At 34.2% G+C, this 17,456-nt stretch overlaps 1 protein-coding gene across 1 annotated transcript in view; it reads right to left on the bottom strand.

Annotated features, from left to right (window-relative positions):
* LOC132721361 (uncharacterized) overlaps positions 1-14,646 on the bottom strand; it is a 143,726-nt gene extending 129,080 nt beyond the window's left edge. The window contains exons 1-6 of the mRNA XM_060705648.1: positions 14,530-14,646; positions 13,695-13,751; positions 3,826-3,978; positions 2,487-2,588; positions 1,755-1,811; positions 3-55 (exon numbers count right to left, since the gene is read on the bottom strand). Coding sequence (XP_060561631.1) covers positions 3-55; positions 1,755-1,811; positions 2,487-2,588; positions 3,826-3,978; positions 13,695-13,751; positions 14,530-14,547 — 440 coding nt within the window. The 5' untranslated portion in view covers positions 14,548-14,646. The remainder of the gene's footprint in view (positions 1-2; positions 56-1,754; positions 1,812-2,486; positions 2,589-3,825; positions 3,979-13,694; positions 13,752-14,529) is intronic.
* Between the last annotated feature and the right edge of the window lie 2,810 nt (positions 14,647-17,456).

The following is a 17,456-nucleotide window of genomic DNA, read 5'->3' as shown; positions in this document are numbered from 1 at the left end:
ACTTTCGTTTGTTGTCATGGTATATAGGAGCATCAGATGGTTGTTTATACAGGGGCTGTAATAAAGAAGAAAATATTACATAATATTTTCCATGCTAAATTATTACTTTTCTTTCTTTGGATTTTCCATCACACCAACACTATAGAGATAAAATGGCGACTTTCTAGCCTTGCTTGTAGAGGTAGACCTCAGGTGCTCCTCTGTGCATTACTTCAGGTATGATCAGGCAAGTAGAACCACCAACAATCAGTCAGCTGGCTGGATATCATCCTCCCATGAAAAAAACTAATGTCCCTGACAGGATTCTAACCTGCTGCTTCTGTGGAGGGCTACTGGTTCTAGATTTGTACATTTTTATTAATTTATTTTGGGTCGTTTTCTAAAGGTTTCTTAGTTCAAAGCCACACAGTGAAGAGCCTTTCGTACATTTCAAGCTTTACTGGTGAATAAAGAGCTTCTCAACAGCCTCTCAGGCAACTGTGTGGAACTACTAACCATTCATTTTGATATCAAAATTCTGACCTGTTTCTGTATTGGTGCCACTGTGGTGGCCTAGGCAAGTGATTCTAGCATTACAAGGGGTAGATGAATATTTTTTTGTTTTTTAATTTTTACGTTACTGTATCTCTAAACAACACACTGTGTTAAATAAGTGTATTTTATTTCAAAATCGTTTCAATTCAGTTACATAATGATTTTTAACATTTCATTTGTTTTGTCGATCTTTACCCTAAACATGCTAATTAATCTTACATGTAAATGGACTTTCAATCCAGACAGAACCATTTATCATTTTCAATGGACAATTTCAAAATATGTACTGATTAAATAGTGACCGTGAATACTGTAGATGGCACTGATCTTGCTCAGCACTGGTCAATGGATAAAACCTGTTGGAAGCAGGTTTAGAATTAAGTCGTATTGACACTGTTATGTCATGTATATATCACTTTTCAGAGAAGAAAGTCAACATGAGATACTACAAGATTTTCAACATAAAGCAAAAGATGGTTGTTAAAAACAAGAGGGTCATGATGCCCCTGAAATCGCGTCCCTGTATATATGGCACCGGGATGGGGCAAATTTTAACCTAAGAGCTTTTATTTGAACAAACTTGGTAGACACCCATTAGAAGATGTTTCATGATAAATATCTAAGCTCTAGCTCTTTGGGGTTTAAAAGAAGATTTTTTAAGTTTTACTATAAACAGATAGGGAAAAAGTATGACTCCCCGTGCAGGGCCAATTTTTACCCCAGGGCTTTAATTTGAATAAACTTGGTAGACACCCACAAGAAGATATTTCATACTTAGTAGCTAAAGTCTAGCTCTTTGGGTTATAAATATAAGTTTTTACTCTACACATACAAGGAAAAGCAATGATCCCCGGGGCGGGGTCAATTTTGATCCCCGGGCTTTTATTGAAAAACTTGGTAGACACTGACTAGTCGATGTTTCATGCCAAATATTTCAACTCAAGCTCTTTCGGTTTTTTTAAAATAAGATAGTTTTTCGGTTGCCATGGCAACCAGAATTCTGCATGGAATTAAATTCTTTGAACAATTTTTAAGTTGACTACCGAAGGATCATTCCTGTGAAATTTGGATGAAATTGGCTCAGCGGTTTATGAGGAGATGTCGTTTAAAGTAAAAAAAATACGGACGGATGGACTGACGGACGGCCTGACGCCGGACGAAAAGCGATCGCAAAAGCTCGCCATGTCACTTTGTGACAGGTGAGCTAAAAACATACATACCAGATCCACTTTAGGTCCCATCTTTGATAGAATATTATTTGTTACTGAGGCATTTTTCTAAAAAAGACAAACAAAATAACACTTTGTTAATTGACAAAGATACGAATATATCTTTTTTTCTTTAGGATTAATCAACAAAACAAATTTGAATAAATGTGGCTAAAAGACCTACGATACACGTGGTTTTGTCAAATTAAAACAATTGAATCATCTCAAAATGGAATGAAAAAAGCATAGGTAGTCTACATATATATCCCATATCTAAACATATTTATCGATTTTACCATAAATTGATTTCATCATAAATTATTCAAGATAATTTAAGGTAGTTGCTTTTGTAGTTTCCCCTCCTAATCACAGCACTGAGCCACCTTAAATTCATCAGAGCACAGTTCAGACACTTCACCATTCCTGGGCAGGTTGTCAAGCAATTTACCCGTACCAGTGATTTCACTTTCGTAAGGAGCTGATACACTTCTTTACATGCCGGAGCAGAAGTACGAGGTACAGTGTGAATGATCATAGAAAAGATTTCTCGAAAAATCATAGCTAAAGTGACATTCACTGAGAATTGAAGAAAGGCCACCGATTCAAAGTCCAACACTCGTCAAATTGAGCAAACTAGACTCTAAATAATTCAAGATGAATATTTTCATATATATATATATATATATATATATATATAATCTGTATATAATTATATATATCTTGATAGAACACTATCAAACTCACTCTGTTTACTGCATATATGAACTCAGCAGTACTCTGTTTCATGTCTGGTACTTCTTCTGATTCTAGGAACTCCTTGCACCTGCTAGCTGCTTCTTCTTGAAGCTATGGTAACAAATAAGAAAACAAGGGCAAAATTGTCGAAAAATACGCCCGTCACAAATGCTTTCGACAGAGATGTAGGCATTATAGATATGCATATAGGAGATATGCTTTGGGCAATATCTGGAAAATATCTGGATATTTTATCAACTCTAGTTACCTTGACATTGCAAATATGACCTTAATTACATGTGTCACACTTGCCGTCATGATCATTTGTGTTACCACCCATCAATAAATGCTGACTAAATGGTCCCCGTAGACAGACTGACCTCTCTATGTGACAATGACTTTGGTAGCAGGGATCTGATTATATGTGCACAATAAGCCTCACAACGGTGAACATTTGTGCAAAGTAACATTAAAACCCCCTGATGAATAAAGAAGTTCGTCTCTGAATTTTGCACGCAGCACTCCGCCTATCAATGGTGAATATTGGTGCCAAGTTATATTGAAATCCATATATACATGTAGAAGCTTTGCTCCGGAAAATGGTTTTTCAATGACCTCTAAGTGTTACCTTGACCTTTGACCTGGCTCATGGTGAACATTTCAATGAAGTTTTTTTAAAATTCCTTCATTTGTAGGAGATATGCTCCGTACAAAAAATGGACGCCGCTCGCTATAATACGACCAGTTAATTAAACGGGTGTTTAAAAAAGAATCTTTACTACTCCATTTTTTTTCTGTACATAAAAAAAAACAAAAAAAAACTTTTTATACTTTCTTCTAAAAATTTATACTCTCAGAAAGTCAGTTATAAAAGCCTCAAACTATCAAAAAGTCAGCTATAAACCACTTTACCAACACAAATCGGCAACAGACTCATTCACCATCATAAGGTCACTTATAAACCCAGTGCCATCATAGTTACATATAAAACCCTTATAACATCATAAATGCAGTTATTTACCTCTTATTGCATCATATAGTCATATTTAAACCCTTATATCATGATAAAGTCAGCCATTCTCCCTTGCATAATCATAAAGTCAGCTATTATACCCTTATACCATTACACAACCAACTTTAAAACCTCTACTATAAAGTCAGTTATAAAACCCCTTTTCAACCCCTATAAAATCATGAAGTCAGTAATAAAACCCTATACAAACGCTATACAATCATATATCAGCCGTAAATTCCTATACTATCATAAAGTCCGCTATAAAATCCTATAACATGGTAATCAGCAGTTAAATCCTTATGCCAACATAAAGTCAGTTATTATACCCTATACCTGTTTCTTTTTTTTCTTCATCTGAATCTGCTGTTCTATAAGAGCAATCTCTCTGTCTATCCTACAGATATTCTGTAACAATTCATCTTTAACTTTCTGAACTTCTTTGTTCTCAGGTGGCAGTGTGGGAGATATAGCCTCTGCTTGAGGCTTCTAAAATAGAAATAAGATAAAAAATTAATCTTTCACTTGCTGTTACTGTAGTTGTAAAATGTAATTGGCCTCTTTTGAATTTTGAAAAGTTCATTCAAATTTTAAGGGATTTTCATATCAAAATGCACAAATTGTCAAAATTGAGAATAGGTGATGCCTTCATTCTATAACATTTGAGAATAATTTTAAAAAAAAGTCTAAATCATAGGTGAACTAAAGGAGCTTTTGTCACAAAAACATATGTCTCCCTTTACTATATATGTTCACTCCTTTGAATGTTGGTGAAAATCCCGCCAGCAGTTTAACCTGTGATAGCCGGACTGGATTATTCTGTTTTTAGCGTTTCATTTATTTTGTGCAGCAAACCCTAACATGCCGGCAATATGCACAACTAGGGATGGTAATAATCACTCATGTGAAGTTTCATTGAAATGCCACCGGCAGTTTAACCTTGATCTGGATTTTTTTCTATTTATACCTTTTGCGACCATTCAGTTCAGTGAAGCGGAACATGCTGGCGATATGCACATCAAGGGATAGTAATGTTTATCCCTGTGAAGTTTCATTGAAATCCAACCAGCAGTTCTAGCTGTGAAAGCCAGACAAGATGTTTACTATTTTTAACTCTGGCAGCCATTTTGTGCAGCGAAGCAGAACGTGCGGCGACATGCACAACTAGGAATAATAGTGATCACTCCTGTGAAGTTTGGCTTAAATCCCATCGGCAGTTTGACATGTGAAAGCTGGACAAGCTTTTTCTATTATTAATTCTCGCGACAATTTTGTTTAAGTGAGGAAATAATACAACTGGTGATATGCACAACTAGGGATGGTACTGATCACCCCTGCATTGATTGGTTGAAATCCAACCAGCAATTTGACATGTGAAAGCTGGACAAGATTTATTTTCTTTTTTAAGCTCTGTAGGCCATTTTATGTAGCGAAGCATAACGTGCTGGCGATGTGGACAAATAAGGGTGGTACTGACCACTTCTGTAAAGTTTGGTCGAAATCCCACCAGTAGTTTTGACCTGTGAAAGCCAGACAATTTTTTTATCTCTGGCGGCCATTTTGTGCAGCAAAGCAGAACGTGCCGGCGATATTCACAACTTGGGATGGAACTGATCACTCCTGTAAAGTTTGACTGAATTCCGACTAGTAGTTTGACGTGTCGGACAAATATTTTCTATTATTAGCTCAGGTGGCCATTTTGTGCAATGGATCAGAACGTGCCAGTATTGTGCACAACTAGGGATGGTATTGCTCACTCCTGTAAAATGTGGATGAAATCCCAACTGTACTTTGACCTGTAAAGGCCAGAGAAGCTTTTTCTTAATTTAGCACTGGATGTCATTGTGTGCAGCGAAGCGGAACGTGTCAGTTAACTACACAACTTGGCATGGTACTGATCACTCCATTAAAGTTTAGTTGAAATCCCAAATTTGACTTGTAAAGGGCGAACAATCTTAATGCAGACAGACGGTCGGACGGACGGACAGTCAGACAGACAGACGGACAGACAGACGGACCAAGGGTCAACTGTAAGTCCCCTCCGGATAAACAGGTAGGGCACAAAAACACATTTATAGCAGAAAACAAGAAAAACAAGCAAAGTTCAATAACCTTCAAGGTCAAAGTCACTGATGAGTGAAGGTCATAATCTATTCAATCTACATAAAGGTCTTGTCCTAAGGATTATTATGTCCAAGAATAACGTCATTACATAAATAAATAAAAAAAGTTATAGCCATCAATAGCTCGAATCATGCAAAATACTTGAGCTTTAAGGTCAAACTCATTTTTGAGTAAGGGTCAAATTCAGTCAAGTCAACTTGACGGTCTTGTCCAAAGGATTGTTGAGTAGAAGAATGAAAACAATCAAAAGAGAAATTTAAATTTTAAAAGAACAATATTTAAGTTTTCGGATGACAACAGCATTGGCAACGGCACCATCAACAACATAACTGTAGGAATATTTTTTTTCTCTGAAATAGTCAGGGGTGTATTTCATAGAGAATCTTAGGACCGATTTTAGTCGTTAATGCAAAACTGAGATAAAACTGTTTTTCAAGAAAAGTCCTAAGTACAATTTTAAGACTGAACTAAGGAATATTCCTTTTGGTGCCTCAAGGCACTCCTAACTTTTGTCTTGTGTCATGAATACAAAAGCAAGTGCTTAAAACATTGCAGCTCTTTTTAAACTGTCTGATATAGATATAAACGTAAAAAAGGTGGACATAAGTGAAGAAATGGTTATTTAAATACATTTAACAATAGTAAATTTTGTCAATGTTATTGCTCCGCGACCACAGGCGCGGAGCTTTTTTTGTCCATGGACCCGGATTTGATCAATTAATCCCTTCGATTTACAGCTAAAAATAAATCCGCATTCAAGAACTCCTTTCGATTTCTATATTGGTTTCCCCTTCGGTGATTCGTAGCATGTCATATTAATGAATTAGAACCGGAAAGCAGTTCTACTTTACATGAATTCGAAAGCTATAAATAGCTACAAGTACAAATGTTGCTGCAATGCAGCAATTGAGAATCTCCGCGCAAAAAATGCGCTCACTACAGATACCTTACCAAATTATTCCTACGCACAGGTCATGTTATATTCAGATTAAGTACTATTGTAGATTTTTTTCCAAATGCTTTGTAAATCCTTTTTTGCATAATTATACTTATCTTATCCACTGTCCTTAATTAAGAGGGGCCAGATATTTAATTTGAAAAGAATGCTTTCACTGATGCCTACCTTGTAAGGAAAGTAATTCCATTTAATACAAACAAGACTTAAAAGACTTGTAAATGTTATGTGACATGCCTGTACTGTGTTCTGTTTGTGTCACTACTGAAGTCATTAACATAAGATGATAAAAATATCAAAGTCTGTTTTTTTTATTATTATAATTGTAACAAATATACAAATAGTAACAAAAGTGACTAATGTTATAATATAGTAGTATTACATGCATTTTTTCAAGTCAAATTATAAAAAAAATTTCTTTCAATACTGATAGAAGACTGTTACCGTATGAGGAAATTTACTATGCGAGTCAAATATATAAAAGCTACTTGACATTGGTGATAATAAAAACCTATTATTAATTGATTTATTGGGAGATCAATACACTTTTTTGCTGAATTGCTTTAAAATCATTCATAAAAATAAGAAATAATTATAGTATTGCAAGCAATCCATAAGTCCCCTACCGGTTAGAATCCCAGCAACATTCTGAAGGCCAATGGCCATTCACTTACGTTTCTATTTTAAGTAAATTTGTTGAAAAAGTTCTTTAAAAGTGATCACAGGAAACAGTTTTTATGTACAGACAGACAGACGGACTGGAGGACACTCTAAAGTTTTTTTAAACATCCCTGTTAACAAAATGTAACATTTTTAAAAGCAAAATTCTTAAAAGGGAGATAACTCTTGAAATAAAGATGCAAGTCGTCTTACATGATGTGAGTGTAACAAAGAACAATAAGTAATGTAGGTGTTGATAATGAATGTTTATTTTGAATTCAAAGTAAAAGAAAGTTAAAAGAATGAATAAGAAACATTCAAAGTTTAAGGAGGAGATAACTCTGGAAATATGGATGCTAGATTTATAAACCTTGTCATATTATGATGTAAGAGTTTGAGGAAAATCCTATAATGATTAAAGAATTTGGAGTAAAAATTACCAATTTCTCGAAAAAGTTCAAAAGAGGCATAATTCTGGAAATGGTCTTGCTAGAGTATTGAACTTTCTCACAAATGATGAGTGATAATAAGAAACACATATATGAAGTTTGAAGTAGATACATTCAGAAAAAAAGAAGTTATAAAAAATCAATTTTTTTAATAAAAATTCTAAGTTCAAGAGAGGAAATTCTGATAAATTTTGTGCTAGAGTTGTAAACCTTGTCACATATGATGTGGTTGATGACAAGAATTATATTTAAAGTTTGAAGAAAATACCTTAAGAAATAAAGAACTTATAGTGAAGAAACGTAAAAACTAGAATCAGAAATCTTGAAGTTCAGTCTATTTGTTGCCATAGCAACCAGAATCTTCAACATAGGAAGAAAGGAAAAGGATGTGCATTATCTCCAGACTGCAATCTACCCATATTTCAAGTTTCATAAAAATATTTCCAGTACTTTTTGCGTTATCACTGAATCCAGGTTATGTGTAAAGTTTGCCATATTTTCAGTCTATGTGTTGCCGTAGCAACCAGAATTTTCAACATACAGTTTTATGGACGGACGGACAGACGGGCGGAGGGTAAACTTAAAGTCCCCTCCGGTAAACTGGTAGGGGGCTAAAAAACAATACACCTCATGTTCAAACTGCAGATCAAAGTATTGTTGTTACCAATGATGCGATCTATATCTATCTACCGGTATATTCTATGCTTCATTAGGGCCCATCCGCTGTACGGGCATAAAATGCAGCTTTCGCTGTCGAGTACGGACCCCGGTCACCAGTCATGCCCTTGAAGAGTTACTTTTGAAGCACAAAGTGTTGATGATTTACCTCCGTGCATTACAAATAATACTAATGAAATGTACTTTATATACTAAAGTTATAATATTTCAAAACAACCAATATATCAAGATGTAATTATTAAACATTTAGTTTCATAAATATAAGTTAAGAATAATTATCAAAAGCAATATTATTTAAGTCTTTTGCCTGAAATTTTCTTTATATTGACATATTCAATCACTTACATGTATAGTATACTGTGTGTAAATGTAATTCAAAATGTAACAAATTATAATTGCATGTACTACTGAAAAAGGGAAATAACAAACTTTAGTATATAAGGTAACATTTCATTGGCGTCATTGGCGTCATTGGAATTGCATACCACTTTAACTCTTTAAAGGTATGACTGGTGACACGTCCGGGGTCCGTACTCGACAGCGAAAGCTGCATTTTGTGGCCTTACGAGCGGATGGACCCTCATTAAGCATAGGCTATAGATAGATAACATCATTGATAACAGAAACTTTGATTTGCAGTTTGAACATGAAGTGAAATGTTTTTTATGAAAGGTTTTCAAGCAATTCATCAAAAATTATATTGATCTCCCAATTAATCAATTAACAATAGTTTTTTTATATATCACCAATGTCAAATAGCTTTTATATCTTTGACTCCACGAACATGATGTTAGTGAATTTCCTCATACCTGCCTAAAACAGTCATCTATTATATTGATAAATACTGTATCACCATGTAACGCGTGAATAACAAACAAAAACTCCTGAATTTGGTCTTTTTGAAATTCATCCCATTTTTTCATTCCAGAGTGTGTTCTACTTTCAGTATTCAAAGAAACCATTTTTTTAATTTGACATGAAAAAATGCACATAATATTACTATATTTTAATATTAGTCCCCTTTGTTACTATTTGTATATTTGTTACAATTATAATAAAAAAACAGACTTTGATATTTTTATCATCTTATGTTACTGACTACAGTAGTGACACAAACAGAACACAGTACAGTAATGTCACATAACATTTACAAGTCTTGTATGTCTTGTTTGTATTCAATGGAATTACTTTCCTTACCAGGTAGGCATCATTGAAAGCATTTTTTATATTAAATATCTTTCCCCTCTTTTCAATTATAGACAGTGCATAAGATAAGTATAATTATGCAAAAAATGGTTTACAAAACTTTCGGAAAAAATCTACAATAGTACTTAATCTGAATATAACATGACCTGTGCGTAATAATAATTTGGTAAGGTATCTGTAATGAGCGCATTTTGTGCGCGGAGATTCTCAATTGCTGCATTGCAGCAACATTTGTACTTGTTATTACACTGATTTAATATAAAGTATGATAAGTTTTGGTTATTTTTATATGACTTAATTAAATACTTTTAAGGTAAATCAAACTTTTGTTAAAATAAACATGTTAATTTTTCCTAACCAGTGTAATGATCGGTGTAATAAGAGAAAGAAAATCCGTAACACTCATAGTTTGTGACTAACAATGTGACTGATATGGCTTTGCCGGACTTAGTTTGGCGTATGTTTTATTTTAAAGATTCAATTTTTTTTTTAATTTACATAAAATTCAAACACGCTTCACATTATTCCCCTCTTAACAGATAAGGCAGTCAAGTGCATTATTAGATCCACATGATATATGCATGGCATAAAAAATGGAAGGATAACACATCATATAAAGTCAGATATGATGTCAATCAACCAAATGACGTCATAAAAATAACTTCATGTATAATAGAAAATGTTTTTATCGATTATTTTGATGAAAATATAAATTATTTTTCTTATGTTGCAGTAAAATAATGCATGGTTAATCACTCAAATGTTTTGTAATGAATTAATTAAGGCCTACCAACCTTAGTTATTACATTCCTGCGCATTTGAACTCAGAATGCGCATTATGCTATGCCCATTTACTCAAAATTGAGATTGATTTCCTATATATTAAGAATTTTTTGGGTTTTTTTTGTTTGAGTAAAATATGAAACATATTTTCAAGAATCATGTGTGCAATATGCACTTTAAGAATAATAATAAAAGATACTCAAAAAATATGAGTCCCTTTAGATTTACATTAGAACATTAATGATATTTATGAAGAAAGACAATAGATAAGAAATATTAATGAATAAATGTAAATTATACACCATTTATATATATTACCAGTGTCTGCTTTAACAACTGCCATTCTACACTAACTTATTGCAGGATAAGACACAAGCAATTATTTAAATCTCAATTAGGAAGATTTCGTCTTAAAAGTAAAAGTACAAGAGTTAGGTATGGAATGCCGGTAGGGACATGCCACTTTGCTTATTTGCCAACTACTTAATTGCTTATTTGCTAATTGCTGATTTGCCAATTTGCTTATTTGCCAATTTGCTTATTTGCTCATTGCTTATTTGCTTATATACATAATTTTTTATGCTATTGTAAGGCGACACGTCCGACTCGCGAAGTTCTTGTTTGATATAAAATAACAAGTCTTTGTAGACTTTATTTCAAGCTCATGAACCTACATTTGTATATCATGTTATTATGTTTATAAAGTTTTGTTAATTATAACTTGTGACAATTATGATCAATCCATCATTACCTAGAATATAGGTAGAAAGACAGATGGATACATTTTAATCAGTTTCGAAAAAAATAAATTCAGTTTCAGAAAGTAGTTGTTTTTTTTAATTATCTTGAGTTTCAGTTTTAGCTCCACTATTCAGAGAATAGGGATGCTATTCTACCCACCAATGCATTGGTTTTCTTGGTAACTTGTTTTTCTGTCATATCTCTGTTACTTTTGCTGATTCATATGCATCTTACTGCAACTTTGCATAAACTTTGCGTTACAAGCATGCATACAAAGTACACGAAAAAGCTGTGCCCGTTATATACTGAATGTCAAGGTCACCAATGTATTGTACTGAGAAGCCTTTGTTTTTCTGTCATATCTCTGTTACTATTGCTTATATCTAACTGTAACTTCACATAAGCATTAAATAGGCAGCATGCATACACAATATTCAAAGAGGCTTTGTCCATTATACCCTAGGTCATGATCATGGTCATGGTCACCTGATGGCATGTAAAATGTACAACATGAAGAAATGGAAAAGTGTGACCAAATTTCAAAAACATTGAACCAAAGCAAAATGTTGATGGACACACAGACATAAGTGATCTCAAAATCTTACAGAGCTAAAAACGAAGCCTATTGCTTAAGTGCAAAGACAAACACCCGTGTTTAACATGCACCAAGTGTATCATTCGTGATACTATATGTGTTCGTACCACTAAAATGAGGCCCTCCGTGACAAATCTGCTGAGAATAACGACATTTTATATGCCATAAAATAAGAAATAGTTTTGTTTTCAAGTTCTTTTATTTTCAATCTTTACCCAATAATTTTCACTTATATATGACTAATCAAGTGTTTATCATGCCATCAATCTCTGACTTAAGCTGCACAAACAGGATGTATAGCTGCAACACATTATAAGGCATTCTCAAGAACAGATGCTGGCGGGTCAGATCCTGCCCCTAACGTGAAACGCATCTGTAAACACTATATCAAAACTATTTTAATATTTATTTAAATACGAATTGGACATCTATAACAACGATAAAACCATTAAGTACTTTATTTAGACTTGGTGGTATATGGTATTTTTTCATACCGGTATATGTAAAAATTGCTTGAAAACAAGTTTTAACGATGTCCAATTCGTGTTTAAATATTAAAATATTTTAAATAGAGTGTTTACAGGGGCACGTATCACGTTGGGGTACGGGATCTGACCCCCAAGCGTCTTTGTTCTCAAGGACATGTCAGCCATCAGTTGTAGACATATATCTACGTAGGCATCACTGCAACTAAATTCATTGACCAACAGTATTCTTGGAAAAACACTGAATTTACAAGAATACTGTTGGTAAAAGTTAACAGATCTGACTCAACTGGTTGTCTGTAGTCAGATTTTCCATATACTTCCGGCACAGTGTAAACTATTTCTATTGTAAAAAAGCAAATTAGCAATTGGCAAATAAGCAAATACGTAAACCAGCGGTTAACAAATAAGCAAATTGGCAATTCAGCAATTGGCAAATAAGCAAATTTGTCGTTAAGCCTATCAGCCATTGGCAAATAGGCAAATCGACAATTAGCAAATAAGCAATTCAGCAATTGGCAAATAAGCAAATTGGCATGTCCCTACCGGCATTCCATAGTTAGGAGAGTTTCTCAAAACACCCCTAAGTGCATTTTTATTCCAGTCCTTACTTTAGTCTTATGTTTTAGACTTACGATTCTTTATGAAACGCACCCCAGGCTTATAAAATCATACATTGTAATAGACCATGTTAAGCATTGGCCTTCAAGTAAGACCTTCGCATTGGAGGAAGGGGGTCCGTGTTTTGTGCATGGCACATCATTTTATTATTGTGAACATTTGTGCCAAGTAATTTTATAATCAATTGATCTTTAAAAAAAATATATGTATCAAAAACCAAATATTCCTTATAACAGACAAAGATATTAAAACAAGGTGATCCCTCGGAAACATGAATCACTGCAAAAAAATTTGATTGAGTCTGTACATGAGGGATAATGAACAAGTGCAACATCTCTCAAGCCCCCTAGCACCGGTTTGAGCGGTACTCATTTCTTAAAATTTAGTAGTGCTAGCATCAATGACCCAAAAGGTTAAGCTTTGTTCCTGGTGGAAAACCTCTAAAATAATGTTCATTTAGACACCCGAGTCGATCCATGAATTTTCAATAAACCAGCGGACTCCGTCACATGTAGATATCCAAGTTTCTGCCGAGATTCAAACCCACAGTGGTGAGGAGTAAATGATTTGTAGTGTGTGACCTTTAACCCCGAACAACCCCTAGTGCAAATCGAGACGCATGACAAGCATCCCAATATCATTACATATAATATTGATAATATTGATTCTTACATATCAGGAGAGGATAAACACAGTTAATATTTTCAAACTGTTGACTTGACTTGTGTCGAGACAACTGTTAAGAAAAAGGTATTAATGTTTAATGAAACAATTACAGTTTTATTCATTTGAAATCATAAAATAAATATATGTCATGTATATATCACTTTTCCGAGCAGCAGATCAACATGAGATACTACAAGATTTACATCATTAAGCAACAGATGGTTGTTTAAAAAAACACATACCAGATCCACTTTAGGTCCCATCTTGGATATGATGTTATTTGCTCCTGAGGCTTTCCTCTGAAAAATGACAAACAAAATAACACTGTGTTAATTGACAAAGATATATATTTTTTCTTAAGGATTAATCAACAAAGTAACATTGAAAAAAGAATGTGGCTAAAATACACACGATACACGCTGTAAAAAGTCGCCCCGTACATTCAATCAGAGATGTTATATTTCCGATCCTTAAAGGTCGTTCAGCACGACATTATTTCTGTGTTTGTGATACTTTTAGTTTTTTTTCATTTTTCGGCATTTTTCTAGTGTGGCGGTTCCATTATTCCGACATGTATAATGTTGAATAACCCTTAGAATATGTTGCCTGCTTTTCAAATTTGTCTTTTGACGTCTTATCTGTGATATGTAGGCTTGAAAACCTCTGATTCCTTTTCAAAAACATTTTATTTAGTTCCGCCCTTAGAGCGCACGTATTCTTTTACTTGGGGACCATACGCCGCTTTTTTTGGAATGGCACGGAATTGTCACATTGAAGATTCCATGATAACCGCTGTATGAACACTTCTGCTAATGTTTTTAAATTCATAGTTTTACCATTACCATGATTAAATGTTGTATTATGCTTAAGCCGGTGCTAGGAGGCGTAAGCGATTGTTTGCACTTTACAGTACCGTCCATGAACAGGCTCAATCAAACCGAGTCTGCAACATTTCTTTAGGGATTCTTATTTTCTCTATTTAGTCAAATTAAAGCAATAGAATCATATTAAAAAGGGGTGAAAAAACGTAGGTAGACTTCATATTTATCCAATATCTAAAATATTTATAGATTTTACCATATTTAATGATTTCATCTAAAATTATTCAAGATAATTTAAGGTAGTTGCTTTTGTAGCTTCCCCCACCTGATCACAGCAGTGAGCCACCTAGAATTCATCAGAGAACAGTTCAGCCACTTCTTACTACTTCATTTTTTACAAAAGGCAAGAAAAAACTTTTCATACTTTCTTCTAAAAATTTGTACTATCATAAAGTCATTTATTACCCTTAAACTATCAAGAAGTCAACTATAAACCCATATACCATCACAAAATCAGCACTAGACCCATTCACCATCATAAGGTCTAATATAATACTCAATACCATCATTGTTAGATATAAACCCCTATAACATCATAAAGTCAGTTATTTTCCCCTTAAAATAGAGAAAAATAAGAACCCATAAAGAAAGTCCAAAACGGCAAGATTGAAAATGTTGCCGGCTCAGTTTTATTGAGCCTATTCAAAGACGATACTGTCAAGTGCAAACCATCATATAGTCAGCCATAAACCCTTATAACATCATTAAGTCAGTCATTTACCCCTAACATAATCATTAAAATCTTAAAACAAAGTGATCCATCGGGGAAGCATTAATCACAACAAAATTACATGATAATTGCAGACTCGTTTTGATTGAGTTTTTACACGAAGGATAATGAATGAATAAGTGCAACATCCTTAACGCCCCCCCCCCCCCTCAGCACCGACCTGAGTGGAACTCATTGCTCAAAACTTAATAGTGCTGACATCAATGATCCCGAAGGGCCAGAAAAAGATAACAACACTGAAGTGAAGTACGCGGCAACTTTTAACAGATGCCGAGTCAGTTTTAATACCCTTGTACCATCACACAATCAATAAAAAAAACCCTATACTATCATAAAGTCAGTAATTACACCCTATACCTGTTTCTTTTTCTTTTTCACCTGAATCCACTGTTCAACAATAGCAATCTCTATCTATAATGATGATATTCTGTAACAACTCATCTCTTACCTTCTGAACTGAACTTTGTTGTCCTCAGGTGGCAGTGTGGGAAAAACATGATCAGTCTCTGTTTGAGGGTTGCAGGCTGGCTCCTATGGAAGAAATGAGATAAAAATAAAATCCTACACTTCCAAAAATTGTGTAATGTAATTGTCCTCTTTTAAATTTTGAAAAGTCAATTGAAAGTTTATTTGATTCTCAAATCGAAATAACCAAAAAATATTCCTGTAAATTTGGTTGAAATCCCACCAGCAGTTTGACCTGTAAAGCCCGGACAATCTTAATGCGGACGGACGGACAGACAGACGGACGGATAGCGGGTAAAATCATTTGGTTAAACCGGTAGGGGACTAAAACACTTTTATACGTAATTATAGAAAAAAACAAGCAAAATTCAATAATTTTATTTTTACGGTCAAGCTCACCGATGAGTGAAGTCAATTTAATCTACATAAAGGTCATGTCCTCGATTATTATGTCCAAGTATGAAGTCAATGCATAAATAAACAAGCAAATTCGTTGAATTAATATCCCCCGACGTGGACCGGTTAAAACTGGCACAACAATGGAGACATTTTATTTAAGACTTATTTACATAATATCATCATGACATGCAAATTTCCTTTTTGTATTGAGTTATTATAGTTCCCATAAAGTATTGTTGAAATCAATTGAAAGCAGTTGATAAAAAAAAAAAACTTGCTCTGTATGCATAAAACACAACTAATCAAGGGCCTTTAATTTGTCATGAAGGGTCAGACCGGATAAAGGCAATGAGATGCGCATCTCCTCTTGGTACTAGTTGTTCTAATAAAGTTTCGATGAATTCCAGCCAGTACGATTATTGCTCTATATGCATACTGCATAAGTAATCAGGGTCCAAAACTCTGTGTTGAAGGAACTGACCAGAACAAGGCTATGATATGCAAATCTCTTGGTATTGATGATTCCAATAAAGTTTTGTTGAATGTCAGTAGAAAAATAGTGCAAAAACGATTATTGATCTATATGCATACTGCATAACTAAGGACCTTAACAAGGACCTAAACTCTGGTCTTGAAGACTCTGATTGGAAAAAGGCGACAAAATGTGAATCTTTTTTATATTGATGGTTGCCATCAAGTTTAATTGAATTCCAGCCACTAGTTTCAGAGAACTAGCGCGGAAACGATTAATGCTCTACATACATATTATTTAACTTATCAAGGGCTATAACTCTTTCTTGAAAGGTCTGAACAAAACAAAGCGGCGATATGCACATGCAATCAAGGTATAGATAGTTCCCCTGAAGTTTTGTTGAATTCCAGCCAGAGGTTATGAATATGACGATATTCGAACTTGAGCAAGAAATCACCAAATCAACCCATTTTGACTAATTTTCGGGGTATTTGGATCACAACAGTAGCCTCTAGGGTGTAAACAAGGTTTTCCAAAATAAAGGCTGTGTGACCTTGTTTCTGAACATAAGTGACCCATATTCAAACTTGACCTGGAAATTATAAAGACATTTCTGACAAATTTCCAGGGTATTTGGACTCAAACAGTAGCCCCGAGAATGTTAACAAGTATTTCCAATATTTAGGCTGTGTTACCTAGTTTTTTACACCAGATGACCTATATTCGAACCTGATCTAGAAATAACCATTACAACCTTATTGACTAATATCTAGAATATTTGGTTCAAAATACTTGACTCTAGAGTGTTAGAAGGGTTTTCCATATCTGGGATGACTGACCTAATTTATTACCCCATGTGACCCACATTCAAACTTGACATAGATATTATCAAAACATACTTTCTGACCAATTTCCAGGATATTTGGATAGAAAAATTAGCCTCTAGAGTGTTAACAAGGTTTTTCCCGAATTTTGACTGTGTGACATTGTTTTACCCCAGGTGACTCATATTCAAACCAGACCTACAAAAATCATCAAATCATACTTTCTAACCATT

Source organism: Ruditapes philippinarum, unplaced genomic scaffold, assembly GCF_026571515.1.
Source record: "Ruditapes philippinarum isolate M1 unplaced genomic scaffold, ASM2657151v2 ctg197_1_1_1_1, whole genome shotgun sequence".
In the NCBI taxonomy this organism is placed as follows: Eukaryota; Metazoa; Mollusca; class Bivalvia; order Venerida; family Veneridae; genus Ruditapes; species Ruditapes philippinarum.
Note: the sequence above shows the minus strand (reverse complement) of the source record. Positions and strands in the feature narration are given on the sequence as shown.